Source organism: Hesperophylax consimilis, chromosome 3 (genome assembly GCF_061612785.1).
Source record: "Hesperophylax consimilis isolate HC1 chromosome 3, BYU_Hcon_1.0, whole genome shotgun sequence".
Lineage (NCBI taxonomy): Eukaryota > Metazoa > Arthropoda > Insecta > Trichoptera > Limnephilidae > Hesperophylax > Hesperophylax consimilis.
In genome coordinates, this window is record NC_142838.1 from 973,526 (window position 1) to 994,240 (window position 20,715).

The 20,715-nt window shown below is 36.5% G+C and overlaps 2 protein-coding genes across 2 annotated transcripts; both read right to left on the bottom strand.

Moving 5' to 3' along the window:
* Positions 1-214: 214 nt before the first annotated feature.
* On the bottom strand, positions 215-3,714 carry LOC149424814 (pancreatic lipase-related protein 2-like). The gene is made up of 6 exons (XM_089650816.1): positions 3,661-3,714; positions 3,402-3,555; positions 3,166-3,314; positions 2,199-2,444; positions 686-1,019; positions 215-313 (listed from the first exon to the last, which is right to left on the bottom strand). Exons 1-6 carry the CDS (start codon positions 3,707-3,709, stop codon positions 259-261), a joined length of 987 nt encoding a protein of 328 aa, XP_089506942.1. The 5' UTR covers positions 3,710-3,714; the 3' UTR covers positions 215-258.
* A 6,118-nt stretch (positions 3,715-9,832) lies between these two features.
* On the bottom strand, positions 9,833-13,051 carry LOC149424815 (pancreatic lipase-related protein 2-like). The gene is made up of 6 exons (XM_089650817.1): positions 12,998-13,051; positions 12,736-12,892; positions 12,499-12,647; positions 11,480-11,725; positions 10,543-10,876; positions 9,833-10,088 (listed from the first exon to the last, which is right to left on the bottom strand). Exons 1-6 carry the CDS (start codon positions 13,044-13,046, stop codon positions 10,034-10,036), a joined length of 990 nt encoding a protein of 329 aa, XP_089506943.1. The 5' UTR covers positions 13,047-13,051; the 3' UTR covers positions 9,833-10,033.
* Positions 13,052-20,715: the final 7,664 nt, after the last annotated feature.

The window sequence follows — 20,715 nt, forward strand, 5'->3', positions numbered from 1 at the left end:
AAAAACAAACTATATTGCAATGGGTCTTAATTTTAAAGAAATTACATTATCTTATAATAATAATATTTGGATGATTTGTACAGCGCCTTTTTTGTGCAAAATCACCTCAAGAGGGCTGAATTACCATGGTATATTTATCAACGATATGATATGACTTTTTAAGAGTGTCCTTGGAAATATAACAGGGAATTAAAAAAGCATTTATTTAAGAAATTTGTATTTGTTTTGTCGGAGGAATGTGGGTGAGAAGGATAAGAATTAACCAAGGTAGAAAGGTTTCTTGCTGGAAGTCTCGAGGTAGAAAATGCCAAATCTGAAACAAGTAAAGAGAATAGTAGTTAAATACATTGACGTATTCCCTATTGGTACTAGTCAATCGATGTAGATGTGCTTTATAAAAACACAAAGTAAACTAGGACTAGCAGGATTTCTATACCTTAGGCTTCTACGATGATTCTTTTCAAAGTTTTTGCCACTAAAATTATTACCCGCTTTAATTTATGGTGCTGCAGGGCCGGCCCTGTGCATGCGCAATTGGAGCACTTCGTCGACGAAGACCTAACACCCAATACATCACCCTTGAGGATTTTCTTTTTGTTGTCCTCTCTTGTGGTGTTTCGATCCCTACGCCCAACTTTTTAATGACTCTGTGGATAAGATCAATGTATATCTAATAGTTACTCACTTGGCTTTGGGTTTGGAACCTCCCATGTGCAGGGATCCCAGGTTGGCGCACTTCCCGCTGTTCATCTCGTCGTAGCTGTTGCACAGTATTGCCATGAAGCCTTGGTTGTCAAGAGAGCTGGCGAAGTACTCCCAGGAGCGGGAGTGCGAGCAGCCGAGGTCCAGTAGGCAGCCGGGCTGGTTCGAGCCCCCGTTGGGGTAGAAGTCGTTATGGCCTACCGGCTCGTTCAGGCCGGCGACGCCTCCGTTGGTGTGGATGATCTCTACGTAGGCGGCGTCGGTGGGGCGGATGCGGCCGGTGGAGCTTCCCCACAGCGGCATGGCGGGGTCAAATCCTGCCAAAACACAACGTAAATCAGAATGAAGAGATGGTGTACTGCATCATAGGTCTACTGCGGGGTAAGAGGGGACTGCAGAAGCGACCGGTGGTGCCTCCTCAAAGCGGCATGTAAAAAACATAGCATGCACCAGAATAAAGTATTTCTTGTTTGTGAAGTGATGTACAGCATTGCAGGACTACTGCGGGGTAAACGGGGACTGAGGGTGGATGTTCCAAACTAATTCGATCTACAAATTCAATATTTTTTTATGTGTAACCGCCTTGATCTAGTGATACTATAGCATCCAAAATCGGGGTATGTTGGGAGGCTGAAGGTAGTGGGGAGGTCAATGTCGTTTCAAGGAACGTTTCAATTCTGAATGGTGGTCTTACACCAGGGTAACACTGAGTATATTCCACTCTGGAACGTACCGCAAATGTACTATACATTATTTTTAATGAGTAAATTGTGAAATAACTCAAATTAATCAATGAAATTTATTTGCGCACGCCGGGATTTGCTAGTCCAGCTTGCTAGTCGAGAGCTTTACCTTCTCGACCATGGAGGCCGTCATTTGACGTGTACTCGCATTACTATATATCGCTCGCGGTGGGCGCAAATATATTTACGGGCGCTCTTTAAATGATTTGCCTGTAGGTACACTTTGTACTTTGTCAATTTTGCAGTCTAGTTCAAAAAGAAAACTTAATTTTATTGAATGAAAATAAAAATGGTACCTAATTGTTGCAGCTGGGAATTGACAATTGACCCCCGATCGTCTGTCTTACCGGGACAGCACTTTCCCAACTCAGATACTCAGACCTGACGCGGACGTCTCAATTCGACGAATAATGATCTTGTTGCCCATCTTACATATTACTTAAATAGCACTATCAATACCAAAAATTCCTCTAATCGCCCATATATGCATTAACGGTGCCAAAGCGAATGTTTAAATTATGCGATAAAAAGAGGAAAACCTATCTTTTTTGGAACCCCTATTTTTGGGAATATTTTAATACCACGGATAATGAGACGGTTGGCAGCAACATTCTGAAGAAAAATAAGATAAATTTTAGTTCCCAAAACTTCCCTCCTAAAACTTCTTTAAAAAAAACCTCTACACAGCATCAGCAAAGATGAGGGCTTCTCAGGACCTCCTAAGTGTAGCTAATATTAAAAAAATCCCCAAACCTGTGATGTAGGGCACCAGTCCGCGCTGGATGGACCTGCCCGCGGTGCCGACCACGTGCGCGCCGAGGCTGTGTCCCATGAGGTGTACGTTGCTAAGGGCGAGTCCTTCATCCACCAGCCAGTCCACCACCGAGCCGAGGAATTTCCCGGCATCTGCCACATTCAGTATCGCCGCCGGGTACAGACCGGAGGCTCCCGTGCCCCAGTCGAATACGATCACATTCACGTCCAGAGCTGCGAGGAAGGCTAAAAAAACACATACTTAACTCAGTCACCAGTATTAGTAAACCTGTATCCACTTCTTCGATCTTAGTAAACTTCCTCTTCTAGATCACAATCCGGGGAGTGAAGCAAATGCATTTAAAAAAAAGGTGAAACGGGACAGAGTAATGCCCAAATTTCTATCGAACAACTGAGGAATTTCTTCAGGTGGAATTATTTAAAAAAAAAATATTTACTAACCAATAAATTAACATACAATATATTTTTTTGTATAATCCACCTCACTAGGCTGAGCCTGTTCCGAGGTGGCGGGAGATAAATCTAATTTTAGATAATGCGAATTTACATAGAATCAGAGATTATTGGAATTTTTGGAACTACACTTTTGATAGCATTTTTTTGTTAACTCCCGTAGGTTGACTAACATGAGTTAATATGAGTTACGGGTAAGTGATTTACGAGAATAATGTTAGGGTTGGATGCTCCTTATTTTGCTTTGAGTGTTAAAGTTTTTGCATAATTTTGTATGGAGGCTACTAGGAATCGAATACAACAAACATAAAAAGAATAAACAAGGGGTGGATTTAAGTTTGGGAAGGGGACTGAGAGACAGAGAAAACAAGAGAATGCATGACGTTATTTTTCGTATTGTATTTGAGAGATTCAATTACGTTAGGTTTTGAAATTCAATTTGAAATTATAGGAAATATACTGATGTGTATGGTGAATGTTTAATATTTTTTACCATCTTTCACTACGGTGTTAATTGAACTGCTTCCGTCAGAGGTCCATCCGTGTGCAATGAATTTGGTTGCCTTGCTTTTGTCAAAGTTGGATGCGCTAATGCTGGCACTGTTTTTAAAAGTGATTGTTTGGGCCGAGTTTGGATTCTGTCTGCAAGATAACAGAAAATCTTTAAAATATATAATTAAGTAATAAAACATATGTATTGACTTTATAAGGTGAGTATTTAGTTGGTACCTGGTGAAGAGTAGAAGATTCACGTCCTTTTCAGCGGTGAACCTCGATTGGATACCTCTTTCTTCGGTGTCAATAAGGTGGAGTTTTCCCTGGCCATCGGGGAAAAGGAAAAACCTCTGTCCTTCCTTGTACTGCAAGGGCTTCACATTCCTCCCTTAAATTAAAAATATTTTCTCAATATCACCGTGAATTAGTAATAAAACGAGAGGCAGAAAGTAATATTGATCAGTGGTATAAGTAGCAGTGAAGGTCCTCTAACCTGTCGCCAGGGCCACCAACACAGCTAAGGTAATAAACACAAGTTTCATCGTTACGGCCGTTTATCTGAAATTAATATCTCTTGTTCACGTCTTTTATAAGAAAAGGAATCCTTATCTGACGAGTCCATTATCATATTGTTGTTATTATCACATTATACATACTTCAACAAATCAATCACTAAAATCCATTTAACCAATTACTTTACCGTATTAAAATAGTTTCCTTGCAAATTTTCGTACCTCCTCAATGTGTAAACTCTCCTACCAACATATTATTTATATTATTGTAGGTGCGTTGTTATTATTTAGCCTATATATGTGTAAGTACCATTTAGAAGCCATTTAGCTGCAGGGAATCTATTTATTGTCAGATTGTAAGCGTTACCTTCTACGCCGCATCATTGATTATATATGTGTAAGTACCATTTAGAAGCCATTTAGCTGCAGGGAATCTATTTATTGTCAGATTGTAAGCGTTACCTTCTACGCCGCATCATTGATTATCAGATGTCATTTTTTTATAACAATCCATTATGACGTGTTATTTTTCGGAATAACTTATTGAGTAAAACCTCAAATTATAATATTTAAATATTGAAGACAATATTAGTGATTTTTAAACGCAAATCTGAAACAGAAAAATCAGAAAAGGAAACGGTCACATCTCAGATGTGACCGTTTCCTTTTCTGATTTTTCTGTTTCAGATTTGCGTTTAAAAATCACTAATATTGTCTTCAATATTTAAACATTATGACGTGTTTTAGTAAATAACTTTTTTGTTTTAACTTTTACAGTACAAAGGTCAAAAGAATACTGTTCAACGCATTTTGTATACATCGAGGTATGTGTCAAAACTGTGGGTAGATTAGACGGCTTCCCAGTGGCATAAGGTAAACCTTATAAAAGTTTAAAAATAAATCCCCTTCATAATGCTTATAATATAATAATTATAATTATAATTAGTTATAATTGGTAGGACGCAGGACTACGCCAATCCAAAAATACCAACATCCCTGCCATGGATGGAATCCCCCCCGATGGCCTTCTGGAGACGGGAGATACAAAAATATCCTCTATGAACGACTATTTTCATTTTGTTTTTTATTTTTATTTAGTGTGTTATTTTTTTTATTTCTTTGAAATACGGAATGTATTGCATTGCACTACAACTGTATACTTTTTGGATTAAATTGTTATTATTGTAAATATCTTCACTGTAGTTGGAAGAGATAATAAACTAAAATAAAAAATAATAAAAAATACCCCTCCAATCTGTCGTCATCACCTTTGAAAGACAATCTGTTCCCTCTCATATATACCTATTCTCGTATATGTCCTTCTTCCTCCCCACCTAAATGTTTCAACTGTGCCGTTTCTGACATACATGCAAATCTCCACCCAAATGTTTTAAATGTGAAGAAAACCACCCAGCTGACCAATGACCTTCTTCCTCCCCACCTAAATGTTTCAATTGCTCGGGCTCTCATTCCGCCATCAACTCTTCTTGCCCAGAACAATCTCGTCAAAAAAATGTTAAATTTTCTATGGCCTCTCAGAACTTGTCTTTTTTGCAGGCTTCTAAACTATTCCCGACTGTCAAAAAATCATTTGCTGAGGCTTTATTTAGCAACTCTTCATCCAATCCTCTCTCCTCCTCAACAAAAACTTATACTTGTTCAACTACGTTAACTTACAAAAACCCTTTCTCTAAACCGGTTCCTGGATACGATCAGTAACAACACAACTCACTCCTATTAAACCCCAATAGTTCATCTCCGTCAATTACCTCAAATGTTATTTCCACATTCAAATCATTTATTTTATCAGATCCTGGTGGTAAAACTTCTGCAGTTCAGTATCTCCGAGCACTCCAATTTCTAATGTTTGGTCTATGATTCGAAGAATTCGGTCCACCTTCAGACATCTCCTCGAGCATCTCATTCCAAATGAATAAATGAATTGTTGGAAACAATTCCTCCCTTTCTGTATCTAGCTTAAACAAAATAACTCCCATCTACAATACTCCTATGTCTAATCATTGGCCAGATTCTCCATTAATTGTTTATCAACAGTCAAGGACTCATCTCCAGGTAGAGAGGGTATACCTTATAGCATAATCAAAAATAGTAATGATAATGTGCTAAAACACTTCTTAACCATAGTACATAAAATCTTTCATACAGGCATAAAGCCAAATAGCCTGATGACTGGAGTTCTCAAATAAACATCCCAATCCTAAAATCGAACAGATCACCCAATTCTGAATACAACTACATGCCAATCGCTCTTTTTTTTAACAGTCTTATTAATTCTTGTATTCTTTAAATGTATATGTATATTTTAGGAGCGACGAACCAGAATTGTCGCTGAGCGAATGAAGTTCTAGTTTTAGGGAGCACGCATCCCACGTTTGAAGAAAAGCGGGTGAGTGCTCGATGTTGTGGAGACAAAAGCAGATTATTTTTCCGTATGTAGCACAAGCTTGGATTAGTGAATAACTGGCAAATATCTAAGACCCTAATTTTAGCAAATAGTTCGTTAGAGGAGTGGGTAGGTTGGTATATAAATATAATTCACAAAATTAGTTTTTGTACTGTAATAACTGGATTGATAATAGATTGGAAAAGGGCCTATAAAGGGTCTATCAAGGGCCTATCAAGCCTTATCTAAAATAGCTTCCCCTCCATTCAACATCTCATCTCTTCTAAGTCTGAATTCGACTTCAATCTTTCATATAATTTTGAAATTTGCAATTTTAACAAAATTAATAAATAAATTCACCTCCCCTCTCTCTATAATTTGAAATGATAGCCTAGAACACCTTTGAAGGGGAAAGCCAAAAACATTTGAAAATGTTTTTGGCTTTCCCCTTCATCTGCTCTGTTTTGGATGTTTTTTAACAAACTTTTTTTTTACATTTTCTCACTGTGCACTCACTGAGTAACCGCCCAACTCCTCACATCGACCCTAGCTGTCCAATACATACTGATTTTCTATGTTTTTAGTTGAAAAAATAAAAAAAATGGGTCCGGAGACCAAAATTTACATTTACCCCGTATTGTTTGTGTTGAGATTCTAGCAAGTGATTTTTTGCGAAAATTTTAGAATTATTGGTAGATTTTTTTTAATAAACTTAATCCTTTTGCAATCTTTGATACGTAAGCGAGGCGGGAAATGGCGCGACGCGGCGTGACGCAATAAAAATTTAGCAAGTCAGCTTGTGACAGGTTTGATTTCTCCCTTATCAGAAAAGCCATCAGAATGTCATGCACTCAGCACTCAACAACAGTCCAGCAGTCAGTGATGTGATGTCTGGGGAAATTTCCCCAGATTTAGGGAAGATTGAAATCATCGGAAAACAGTTTTTCCCGTAAATCTGAGGAATTCAAAAGGAATCAAATTTTCGCAATTTGTATGGTCACAAAGTTGCTACTTTGCCAAATTATAATTTTGTAGTAAGAAGGTCCGAAGAATATTATGATGATGTAGGTATCAGTGGCGGTCGGTGACTTTTTGTAGAAGGGATGCTGGACATCAAATGTTTATAACTCGTTCTTACTACGTACTTGATATCGAATATGCACATCTAGACGCTAGCCCACAAACAAGATACAATTAGGTACCGTCTAAAATTATCTCCAAAAATCCTTTAAGCTCCATAACTCAATATTTCCAGCATCCAGATAAAGTTTTTTTTCGTAAATGGCCGAGATACAAAACTTTTTCACATTAATAATTCAATTATTCAACCATACAATTTACTATTATTATTTAGAACACGTTAGCGAAGTACCCATTTTATTCTGGGTATTCATTTTTATTTATTTAAATTATGATTAAAAAGTAAATAAGAATTCGACTTCAGTATTCGAGCTCAAAGCAAACTGTCAAATTTTTATTTTATATATATTCAATAATATTGTTATTGGGTTTATAAAAAATTAAAATTAAAATGGAGTTCTACAAATTAAACTTAATAACAATAAACAAACTGTCAAAGCTGCGTGCGCATACAATCCAATGGATTAATAATAGAGTACGATTCTGTGCATTATACACATGACCATTAAATACGGTTATTGTACGTTGGATGCTGTCAGCAATATCGTATAGAGTTGATGAAGATATTGGCTTGCGGGTCTCAGTGCTCATGCGCGGAAAGAACGTACGTTCTAGCATTCTTGGATATGATTTACAGATCGCTTCCACACCACACTATTATTGCTTGAATACGTGTTTTTTACGCGTTTCACAGTATTTGAGAATATATCTGTATTTAGACTCGCCCGCGTTGTTTGTATCGTGTCATGATCCTATCCAATCGTGTCGTTCGACGTGCGTACTACACAGAAACGGGACGGTAATATGCACGATGTCTTATACCTAATAGTAATATTTGTATGATTTTTTACAGCGCCGTTTATGTAAAAAAATCACATTAAGGTCGCTGTAGAAATATTAAAATATATAAATTGCAGTATTGCTGTTTACGGCTAAAAGTCCAAATCTTTTTACTCTAAAATGCAAGGGATGCTGAGCATCCACAGGATGTGTGGACGGACCGCGCCTGGTAGGTATCATTATCTATGAACCTAAACTCCTAAACTAACGAAGTGTTGCCAAGCGACGAACTCTTGTGCGAAACTAGACCCAGCGACAACTCGTACGGACGTCATTGACATTCTTCCTCTACCTTCTAACGTGTCTAGTTAAAAAAGAAATGTAAAAGGAATGAACGATGACGTCAAAAACGATCTCTCGCTGGACTACATTACTGAGCGCGATTCGGTACAATTTGGGAGCGGGTATGGGTACCGCCGCCTTAGGAACATTCATTGGATAACCAATAACTCTGCCATAGATCACCCCAAGTGGTCCGCAACGTTTGGTGACTTAGCATTAGTGCCCGGCTTCATGGGGTGAGGTTTGTTCGGGTCTTGGCGGCGGATGCGTCTTCCCATCGACTGTTAGGCGGACCGGATCGATACCTTTTGACCACTCCAGTAGGACTATCTTAACCCATTGCCCTGCACCGCAGTGATAGGAATGAATTCATACATCCGTAACTCCTGGACACACTGATTACCAGGTTACTTCCCACGCCTAATTCTTTTTTCTTCCCAGAATCTCCTCTTTTTCCTTTCATTAACAATACTCCTCAGTCTCACAGCACAGATGACATTGGTCTTGAGGAAAAAATATTTTACTCAGGGCCTCCTATGTGGAGCTTACGTAAAAAATGGCTACACAGAACGTAAATATTATTAAGAAGGCACTTACAACATAATGTAAATAAAAATGTAAAAAGATTATTCCTTTCTGTGATCATTCAGACTTTTGACGATCATCTTAAAACATCGAAAATTAAATTAGGTAATATCGAAACAATTTGGTTATTATATCGGTGGTAGCTATCTACATCTGAACAAACTTAACGTTTATATAACTGGTCAAAGGAGAAACTAACCAACGCATGGATTATTTTTCCAATCTTTTTTTAAAACAAATCAAAATAAGTACCTACATACATTGGTCAATCTGAATGCAAAATAAAATTTGAAGATCTGTAACCAAAACAAATCTGGGGAATAATCAGAAGAAAAAAATGGGTTGCATCACTAATCAACTTCAAACAAGATGACAGGTCAACTATCTGCACTCTCCGGCGTACCTAGACTGTTGCCTGGTCACCGAGTCAGCACTCAATTAAATTCTCTAATCTGAGCCATCCCGCTGCGGAAGACGTATCCAAGGATCAAAATATCCTGTTGTTGGAAAATTATCATTATCATTCCGACGGGAGTCATTAAATACATGTTTCCTGCAATCTCTGCTGCCTGGTGCCTAAAACACAGTTTGGTAAAAAAATATATCTTTTTTGTCTCATTTTTAAACCTATTTTAATGGCAAAATATCTCTTTTAATTTTCGTTGACAGAAAAACTTGTTTCCAGTTTCCACTGAGATAAGTTATTTGCGGTTTTCACTGTATAGTAAATCTTCAGTAGAATTTAAAGTATTCGTTTCGTTGAAATAATTAATGATTTTTATCAATTTAATGTTTGCCACTTTTATCAACACAATTATCAACTTCAAGGGCAGTACAAAAAACAATGATTTAAAATGGTGAGTGTTGGTTGGAACATATTTAATTAAATACAGAATTTTATGTTGAAAATTTACCGACTACTTCGATAAGCTGTTAGCTGTTAAACATCGTGACATACGAAGTGAACGTTAAAGGTATCGAACAGCTACTAGAAGTTATTGCAAGATTATCATTGGAAATGGAACAAAAGGTAATTAAAACAAGGTTTCATTAAAAAATATATATTTGTTTGTTAGGAGAAATGTGGGTGAGCAGGATAAGAATTAACCAAGGTAGAAAGGTTTCGTGCCGGAAGTCTCGAGGTAGAAAATGCCAAATCTGAAACAAGCAAACAGATGTTTTGATAAATACATTAACGTATTCATTATTGGTACCAGTCAATCGATGTAGATATGCTTTACACAAACACGAAATAAAACTTATAAAACTAGGACTTTCTTCTTCCAGGGTTTCCAAACAAGTGAGCTTTCTATGTAGGTGATCGATAGACCAGGTGTCTACGATGATTCTTTTCAAAGTTTTGCCACTAAGCTTACTACCCGCTTTAGTGTATTATGCTGCTGCAGGGCTGGCTGTGTGCAGGCGCAATTGCAACTTTCGCAGTTCGACGCCGACTTGCTTACTAGCCAAGGAGCCAAGACCCTGCTAATACCTAACACCTAATACATTGAGGTTTTTCTTTTCTGGTCCTTTCTTGTGATGTTTCGATTCCTTCGCACAAATTTTTAATGACTCTGTGGATAAGATCAATCTATATCTTATGGTTACTCACTTGGCTTTGGGTTTGGAACCTCCCATGTGCAGGGAGCCCAGGTTGGCGCACTTCCCACTGTCCATCTCGTCGTAGTTGTTGCACAGTTTTGCCATGAAGCCCTGGTTGTCAAGAGAGCTGGCGAAGTACTCCCAAGAGCGGGAGTGCGAGCAGCCGAGGTCCAGTAGGCAGCCAGGCTGGTTCGAGCCCCCGTTGGGGTAGAAGTCGTTATGGCCTACCGGCTCGTTCAGGCCAGCGACGCCTCCGTTGGTGTGGATGATCTCTACGTAGGCGGCGTCGGTGGGGCGGATGCGGCCGGTGGAGCTTCCCCACAGCGGCATGGCGGGGTCAAATCCTGCCAAAACACAACGTAAATCAGAATGAAGAGATGGTGTACTGCATCATAGGTCTACTGCGGGGTAAGAGGGGACTGCAGAAGCGGCTGGTGGTGCTTCCCAATAGCGGCATGGTGGGGTCAAATCCTTCCAAAACACGACGTGCATCAGAATAAAGTGTTTCTTGCAGCAACAGCATCGTAGAACTACTGCGGGGTATGTCTTTTGGAACCCCGATTTTTGGGATAATTTTAACTTCACGGAAGATGAGACGGTTGGAAGAAAAATTCTGAAGGAAAATAAATGGTTCCTCAAGATGATTTTGAGTTTTGCCCTAAATTCTGAGTCCTTTATTAGTGCTGTCATTTCTGAAGCGTTCCATGTACCAATCGAAGACAATTTTTCTCTCGGAACATCACCTTGCAAAGCAGTGGGTAGGATGGATCATACGTCCGCCACTCCTGGACACGCTGACCCCCGGTTTCTAACCCACCCCTCATTCCTTTTCCTTCCCAGAACGTCCCCTCTATCCTCTCCTAAAAAATCCAAACAGCATCCTTAAAGATAAGGGTTTCTCAAGACATTCTGTGTGGATGTAATGTAAAAGAAGATAATCCACAAACCCGTGAGGTAGGGAACCAGTCCGTGCTTGATGGACCTGCCCGCGGTACCGGCCACGTGCGCGCCGAGGCTGTGTCCCATGAGGTGTACGTTGCTAAGGGCGAGTCCTTCATCCACCAGCCAGTCCACCACCGAGCCGAGGAATTCCCCGGCTTCTGCCACATTCAGTATCGCCGCCGTGTATAAACCGGAGGCTCCCTTGCCCCAGTCGAATACGATCACATTCACGTCCAGAGCTGCGAGGAAAGCTAAAAAAACACCACACATACTTAGCTCATCAGTATCAGTAAATCTGTTATTGAGTTTCCACTTATAGATCACAATCCGGGGAGTGAAGTAAATTAATTTTTAAAAGGAGAAATGTAATGCCGGCTCTGAGCCCAACACGAGTAAAACTTTAGCGCTCCTTGTCAAAACCAGCGTATTTTTGTGTTGCGATGTTTATGAAAAAAAATATTCTTAAGAATCTGCATACAGTGCGGTGCAAAGCGATGGGACGAGAGAGTCCGGCTGGAGAGGTAAAAGGGTCTCCCTCAACCGTACTCTCCCGCTCAGGCCCGCCACGCAGCTGGTAGCAAGACGTATCCTCCGCCTTGTCACCAAACATACCGAACCACTTGGGGTGTTTTATGGCAGATAGCCCTTTGCATCGCGAGGCATAGCAGGCTCCTTTAGATTAGCGAACATGGATAATGATACTGTTGGACGGTCCTTCTTTTGTTAAGGAATTCGAAAAATCGTTTCCTATGATATTTGAGTATGTACGGCGGGTCCGAGGATTCGAATATAACACACAAAGTGACCATAAGAATAAGACAGAGTTGAGGATTTATGTTTTTGAAGGGAGCTGACAGACCTTAAGATAGTCCTAGCAAAGAAGGGAATATTTATTAACATTATTTTTGATATTGTATTTTATTTGAGATTCAATTAGGTTAGGAATTGATACCTAATTTGAAGTATGTATGAAATATTCTGATGTGTATGGTGAATGTCAATGAATGTTATTATAATCTTTTACCATCTTTCACTACGGCGTTAATTTCACTGCTTGCGTCATCAGTCCATCCGTGTGCAATGAATTTGGTTGCCTTGCTTTTGTCAAAGTTGGATGCGCTAATGCTGGCACTGTTTTTAAAAGTGATTGTTTGGGCCGAGTTTGGATTCTGTCTGCAAGATAACAGAAAAATCTTTAAAATATATAATGAATTAATAAAACATATGTATTGACTTTATAAGGTGAGTATTTGGTTGGTACCTGGTGAAGAGTAGAAGATTCACGTCCTTTTCAGCTGTGAACCTCGGTTGGATGATAGCCTTTTCTTCGGTGTCAATAAGGTGGAGTTTTCCCTGGCCATCGGGGAAAAGGAAAAACCTCTGCCCTTCCTTGTACTGCAAGGGCTTCACATTCCTCCCTTAAATTAAAAACATATTCTTAAGATCACAAGTGAATTAGTAATATAACCTGAAGAACAAGTTATATTGATCAGTGGTATAAGTAGCAGTGAAGGTCCTCTAACCTGTCGCCAGGGCCACCAACACAGCTAAGGTAATAAACACAAGTTTCATCGTTACGGCCGTTTATCTGAAATTAATATGTTTTGTTCACGTCTTTTATAAGAAAACGAATCCTTATCTGATGATTCCATTATCATATTGTTATTGTTATCACATTATACATACTTTATACCTAAATCAACAATCGTTCATCACTAAAAACAATCACACTTTACCGTATTAAAATAGTTTTCCTGCAAATTTCATAACTCGCCAATATGCACACTTACCTACCAAAATACTTATATTATTGTGGGCACGTTGTTATTATTTAGCCTTTTATGTGTTGGTACCATTTATAAGTTATTTATTAAGCCATTTAGCTGAAGGGGAGCTATTTATTTTTAGACTGTAAGCGTTACTTTCTACGCAGAATCATCGATTGTCAGACGTAATTTTTTAATACTTTTGTAATAATTTCACTTTGGCAGCATAAAGGTAAAAAAATACTGTTCAACGCATTCTGTATACATCGATGTATACGTCAGAACTGTGGGTAGATTATACGACTTCCCAGAGGCATAAGTTAAAAGTTATAAAAATAGTTGCCGAAAATAATGCTTATCGGAAACTATTCCACCTACGAGACACAGCATCGCCACGGAACTGTTCCTGGAGGGATGAGTGCACCACTCAGAGGAATTATCCGCCAATGCATGGGAAACTTATGGTACAGACTACGTCAATACAAGAATACCAACATCCCTACCATGGGTGATGCCTGGGTGGAATCCCCCCCAATGGCCCTCTGGAGACGGGAGCCTGTAAATATCCCCCATAAACGACTATTTGCATTTATTATTTTTCATTCCTTTTCTGTGTTTTATACTGTGTATTGTTATTACTTCGAAATATGAAATTTATTGCATTACACTGCCACAGGATACCTTCTGTAATAAATTAGTAAAATAATATTAGAAATATCGTCACGTTGGTTGGATAGGGTTCTAGATATGTTCCTAGATAAATATATTAAGTGCCAAGACTGCCAAGGTGCAAAGACGGTTTCTCATAATCTATGTATCAATTTCTGGTTTAGAGGTTCAATCTGTACTAGAGGCCTCCAGTGTGGAGCTAATGTGAAAAATATGATGGACCACAAGTTGTAGAAAAGAGAACCTGAAGCGTTTGTGCGTATTAAAACTATGTACGACCTATTACGAATGGGAAGATAAAATATTGCTGATGTATTCAATATCTGGTGGAATTATTCGTATTCCTGTTAAAAACGGGACTGCAGGCCTTTAACGAATGAATTGATAGCTTTCCTAAAAAACTGTCGGTAAAACACCGTAAAACATTGTAACATTTCGTTATTATATTTATCAGGAAAAGGACACCTTGTTGAACACGTGTTCCGATCTATTTTGAATAGACTAATATTTTATTTGGAAATGGATTGCAATCACGTTTTTCAGGATTTCAATAAATCAGCGATACTTATTTTGAAGTATTATTTAACAAGTATTGTGTCATACATACCTACTCTTCTGTAATTCTGACTCTTGACGTGACCCGACTCAAAAATATTTGATTCACTTGATCGTTCCGTGTACTCCTCGGGCGTCCCCAACTATTTCTGCTATTAACTACACCTAATGTTACTTAGGTAGTAAACAATATATTAAGAAATTTTTAATGTGTATTTAAGTCAAGATAGTCAAATATGTAAAAAAAAATAGTAACAATATGAACATTTCTTGTAACTAATTTTTTTTTTAAACTACTGCGTGATATATTCTCGTTTACTCGTCTCTGCCTACCCCTGCGGGGAAACGGCGTGATGGTTAGTTAGTCAGTTTTAGTTTTTCTACATTCAAAAACCTATAAATAAAGATCTGACGACCACCAAACTAGGCAAAGGCCCTTATTAAATAATATTTATTTAACTACACTTATATGTGGTAATAAACACAGTATTTGCGGCTCGACTTTTGGGTGTACTAGAGGGCTAATATAAAAAATGGCATTGTTGATGTTGTCATAGACGACAAGGTTTTTTTTCGAAAATGTAGTTTTTTGTTTGAAGACTTTCATGAAATCGGTGAAGTGCCAACTGAAATTTCCAAAAAATCTTCATAAGAAAAAACCGAATTTTTGAAAAAAAAAACCTTCTGGAATAAACACTATCAATAATTTCGAATTTTCGAACTATAAAAACCGTTTTCTCAGGATCTATATGGAGTGAAATTTTGGATACGTTGTAAGAATTATAGTCTGAAATGGAATGAAAAAATCTCCAGAAAATAGCATTTGTGGAAATATCATCATTCTAACAGCCACAAATGCAAGACTTGGGTTCGAACTTTTAAAGCCGTTTTCCCAGGATTAACAAGGCCGAATGTACTGAAATTTTGGTCTGAAGTTGAATCAAAGAAAAAAACTGCAGAAAATAGCATTTGTCGAAATATCATCATTCTTACGGGCACAAATGCAAGACTTGGGTTCGAACTTTTAAAGTCGTTTTCTCAGGGTCGAGAAGGCCGAGTGGACTGAAATTTTGGATACGTAGTGAGAATTATGGTCTGAAGTTGAATCAAAGAACAACTCAAAAATCACGTGCCGTCACTGGTAATAGGTGTTATTTTTGGTTACTGTTAGAATACTCTTTGTCAGGTTCCTAGACTAGAAAATCATGGAGAGAAAATTCTGTTATTCCGTTTAGCTACATTTATTTTATTTTATTGCAACCTAACAATGTTATTTTTTTTATTTTCAACACATCAACATCGGATCTTCTATTGTCAACAGTTAACACGTCACAGCGATATATACTGCTGAACATATTTTTTAAATTAAAAGATACAATCTTGATTATAGATAAAACTTCTATCTACTTTTATTCATCTACTTTTAATCGATGAATCTGAAACTAATTATTAATTAGGAAATTGAACGATTCAGAAGATAAGTAGATTCCGAATAAGGTAAAATATTTGTACAGTTTTAATAATTACTTCTCAATTATTATTGTCTGTTATAAATATAATAGACAATAATAATTATTAAATCTAGAACGTCTCGCCTATACAAAAAGCATCGTATCAGGAATACTCCAGACAATGGAAAGCGTTCCTACGTACCTACCTGTCTACGGGCTACCGAAGCTGATCTAGCACATTAGGCGCATTCTCAAGAAGGTTCTTTTTTTATTTATTGATTTTATTTTAGTAATTTGTACATTTAAGTTTAAAAATGACTAATTAATTGTTACATATAAATATAATTTTTTTTTCTTGCCTGATGTGGCTCCTACACAACATCTTAAATTTTTCAATTGGGGCAGACTTAAGGTTTTCCAGCAGCGCGTTATAGTATTTCATCCCTTTATATAATATACTATTCTGGGTATTCGCTTTGCCCTTCTTTGGTAGCCTGATTTCATTGCATGTCCTAGTTTTATGTTTTTGTATGTCCTTGTTGTATACAATTTTATTCGAAAAATATTTGGGTAGCAGGTTGTTTACTATTTTGTGTAAAAATATCATCGTGTTCAAGGTCAACATCTGTTTCACCGCTAGCCAATTTAGTTCGTTTAACATTTTATTTACTTTTGAATATCTATTTCGTCTGATTATTGTTCTCATTGCCCTATTTTGGAGAATTTGAAATTTATTTTGCTCTCGGTCGTTACACAGGAAAAGGATAGTTGAGGAGTAATTAAAATGTGGACCAAAAATGGAGTTATAAATGGTGATTGCAGTTTTTTCGGACAGTTTTTGGCGAATTCTTCTCAAAAAAGATATCTTTTTTCCAATTTTCTTTTGGGTATATTCAGCATGTTTGTTAAAGTTGAGTTTGGAATCTATTATAACTCCTAAGTATTTTATATCGGTAACATGTTCAATAATTTCACCATCAATTTTGATTTTGCTTTCACTGGATGTCTTCTTATAACCAATCACCATATATTTTGTTTTTTTTTTGTATTTAATTTAAGCTTATTTATTTTTAGCCATCTTGATACATTATCTAGTTCATTATAACTTGAACACAATTAGTTTATCACTTGCTGACACAATCCATTATTCTGAATTAAAACAATATAATTACATAAAAAATGCAAATAACAGAATCCTGGATTTAGTTATCTGTATTGAGGAATGCCAAGTATCTCGTGCATGCGATCCTCTTGTCAACGAAGACTCGCACCACCCATCACTCAAAATTATACTAAAAATCGAAACACTTCCTATTATTCTCGCCCCACCCAAAGAAATTTATCAGTTTATACAAAAGCCAATTACGACTTAATTAACCAACATCTGTCAATGACAGACTGGTCATTTACTCAGGAAAATTCGGATATTGACGTAGTAGTCGATTCTTTCTACAACATTTTAAACAGTACCATCAACCAGTTTGTCCCTAAACGTATCATCAAAAAGAGTAAATTTCCAAACTGGTATTCAGCTTCTCTAATTAAAATCATTAAAGATAAACAAAAACTCCATAAAAAATGGAAATCCCTTAATAATCCAGTAGACTACATAGAGTTTTCAATCAAACGTACCCAACAAAAAAACTTACAGAAGCATTGCTTTATTCAGTACATAAGTTCAGTTGAATCTAATATTCTTATAAATAATAAACTACTTTGGAACTATGCTAAAAGCAAAAGTAAAACAAATGGCATCCCACAAATCATGCACCTTAAAGATGAGTCAGGCACCGGTGCTCATCAAGTGTGTCAACTTTTCTCTAAACACTTTCAGTCCACCTACGTTAATGATAAGGACCAGAATGATGCCAGTATAGTCGATAGTTCTACTTATATGAATAATCATTACCCGATTGGGAACGTACAAATAAACAATTTTTTGATCAATAAATACCTGAAGAATTTTGACATAAGTAAGGGTGCTGGCAGTGATGGTATATCTCCATACTTTGTCTCAAAATGTGCAAAAAATCTTTCATACCCCCTAACTTATATATTTAGAATGTCACTAAAATCGAGAAAATTTCCTACAAAGTTTAAAGAAGCAACTATAATCCCTATTCATAAAACAGGTTCTAAAAGCAACATTATAAACTACCGCCCAATCTCAATTCTAACAGTATTTAGTAAACTCTTTGAAAAAATTATCTACGATCAAATTTATACAACAATTGTTCGCAACATACAAAACCAACAACACGGATTTCTACAAAAAAGATCGGTACTAACAAATTTGGTAAATTTCACGGAATATTTAACGAGCAATATGGACAATAGAAACCAAGTAGATGTAATCTACACTGATTACTCTAAGGCCTTCGATAAAGTAAAAAATTTCATTCTAATTAAAAAATTAAGTCAAATAGGCATCCATGGTGACTTACTTCAGTGGCTCACTTCATACCTTCGGAGCAGACTTCAATGTGTATCAGTTGCGGGAACTAAGTCCAGTTTCTTTTCCGTGCCCTCCGGTGTATCTCAAGGTTCTCATTTAGGTCCATTATTATTTAATGTGTATATTTATGATATTCACAAATGTTTTTTACACGCCAATTACCTAGCATATGCAGACGATAAAAAAATCTACTTAGTTATCAAATCAATCGAAGATTGCATTAAACTTCAACAGGATCTCAATCGTCTTTTCGACTACTGTGAATCAAATAAACTTGTAGTAAATACCTCAAAGTGCAATAAATTATCATTTACACGTAACAAAAATAAAATTTCCTTTGATTATACATTAAATGGGACACATATCAAAGAAGTAGAATCTATCATAGACCTTGGGGTAATACTGGATGTGAAATTAAACTTCATTCAACACACTGATGCAATCATCAACAAAGCCAAAAAAATGCTAGGATTTATAATACGTTTAACGAATCCTTTCCGCAACCCTAAGACTCTATATTCCCTTTACACAGCGTTCATCCGTCCCTACCTAGAACACTGCACACCGATCTGGACTCCTTTTTACCAAGCTCACATTGAAAGAATCGAAAGAATTCAAAAAAAAAAATTTAAACACATTAATTATAAACAAAACTTACATTTCTTAAATTACACCGATACTATTAAATACCACAACTTCAACTCCCTTCACACACGACGTTTGATTTTGATCAAATCTTATTATTTAAAATTCTTAACAATGGCCTCGACTCACCAGAGCTAACCAATTTAATAAATATTCATATTCCAACAAGATCAACACGGCAATCCCATTTGTTTCATTTACCTACATATAGAACTAAATTTAGAAAAAATTCACCCATTCCACGTATATGTGCCCTATACTAAATTTCAAAACATAGACATTTTTAGCAATACACTTCACAAATATCGATTAGAAGTAACTCGTACGATCGAAAATTGATACAATGGTATGGAATGTATCCAGAGCATCTCCTATCCTCATCCTAAATTCCTATTCCTCCCCTCCTCACCTATAATATATTTATATATATATATATATATTTTATGCAATAAAACTCCATCTCCAATCAATTCTAATATAGGAGACTTTTTTGGCTTGACATAATTAACATATATATATATTTGCTCTGTTAAAGCTGTTTGTCTCTCTACAAAAATAAATAAATAAATTATTTAAAATATGTATTAGTTCTTAATAGTTTTCTCCAATTATATATATAAGTGTATCATCGGCAAATAGTCGTACTTTGCATTTTGAAAATATTTTCACCATGTCATTAATATAGAGTATGAACAATAGAGGTCCAAGGACTGATCCCTGTGGTACTCCTAATTTATTTTCCATTGGTTTTGAAAATTGATTATTAATTTTTGTTACCTGTATTCGGTCTTTCAAATACTCTTTTATTAATTTAATGGCTAGAGTTGAGAAACCAATTTCTTTAAGCTTTCTTATCAATATTTCGCGATCTATGGTTTCGAATGCCCTTTGAAAATCCAAGAATATTGCTAAGATAAATTTATTACTATTCATTCCTTCTTTCCATTCTTAAACGATTACATTTAACGCTGTTTCACAAGAATTATAACATCTGAATCCCGATTGTTCTTGGTATAAAATATTGTGTTCATCTAAGTATTGCAATATTTGTTCTTTTATTATCACTTCAAGTATCTGTTCATATTTCGGTACGGTGTTTATTGGTCGAAATTCTTCACATTTTCTGGTATTTTTAACCTTCGGGACCGGTATAATGGTAGATAGTTTCCATTACTGTGGAAATGTTCCCTCTTCAATTGTCTGATTAGTTATATTTAATAGAGTAGATCCAATTACTGGAAAAGCATCTTTTATCAGACTAATAGTTAATCCATCTGAACTATTTTTTGATTTAATTTTGTTTAAAATGTTAAATAAATATACTGCAGTTATTTTTCTGAAGAACAATAATTCTTTGTTTGAGTTGTTATTATCATTTGTGGGGTTGAAAACAATGTTAGGTATTAATTTGTTAATTTGAGTGATGCTTTCTATAAAATATTTATTAAAGCTATTAGCCATGTTTTCTTCGTTTATATCTTTTGGGAAGTTTACTATTTTTATGTTGTTTTTGTTATCGCTATGTACTAATTCTTTAATGCTTTTCCAAATTTTTTTGGGATCCCCTTCTTCCGAGTTTATTTTATTTTTTATGTACTCATTATGCGTTCTTTTTATGTCTTTAGAGTATTTATTTATCATTTTTTTGTAGTTATTCCAATCCATAGTACTATTAGTAAGGCGTGCTCTCTTGTAAAATG

What these genes read in the sequence shown, in the direction of transcription:
- LOC149424814 (XM_089650816.1), bottom strand. Translation starts at nt 3,709, where the DNA reads ATGAAACTTGTGTTTATTACCTTAGCTGTGTTGGTGGCCCTGGCGACA. An exon ending in AATCTTCTACTCTTCACCAG is followed by an intron (nt 3,315 to 3,401) that starts GTACCAACTAAA and finishes GTTATCTTGCAG; the next exon opens with ACAGAATCCAAACTCGGCCC. An exon ending in GGTTCCAAACCCAAAGCCAA is followed by an intron (nt 314 to 685) that starts GTGAGTAACTAT and finishes TACTTGTTTCAG; the next exon opens with ATTTGGCATTTTCTACCTCG.
- LOC149424815 (XM_089650817.1), bottom strand. Translation starts at nt 13,046, where the DNA reads ATGAAACTTGTGTTTATTACCTTAGCTGTGTTGGTGGCCCTGGCGACA. An exon ending in AATCTTCTACTCTTCACCAG is followed by an intron (nt 12,648 to 12,735) that starts GTACCAACCAAA and finishes GTTATCTTGCAG; the next exon opens with ACAGAATCCAAACTCGGCCC. An exon ending in ACTGGTTCCCTACCTCACGG is followed by an intron (nt 10,877 to 11,479) that starts GTTTGTGGATTA and finishes GTGTTTTGGCAG; the next exon opens with GATTTGACCCCGCCATGCCG.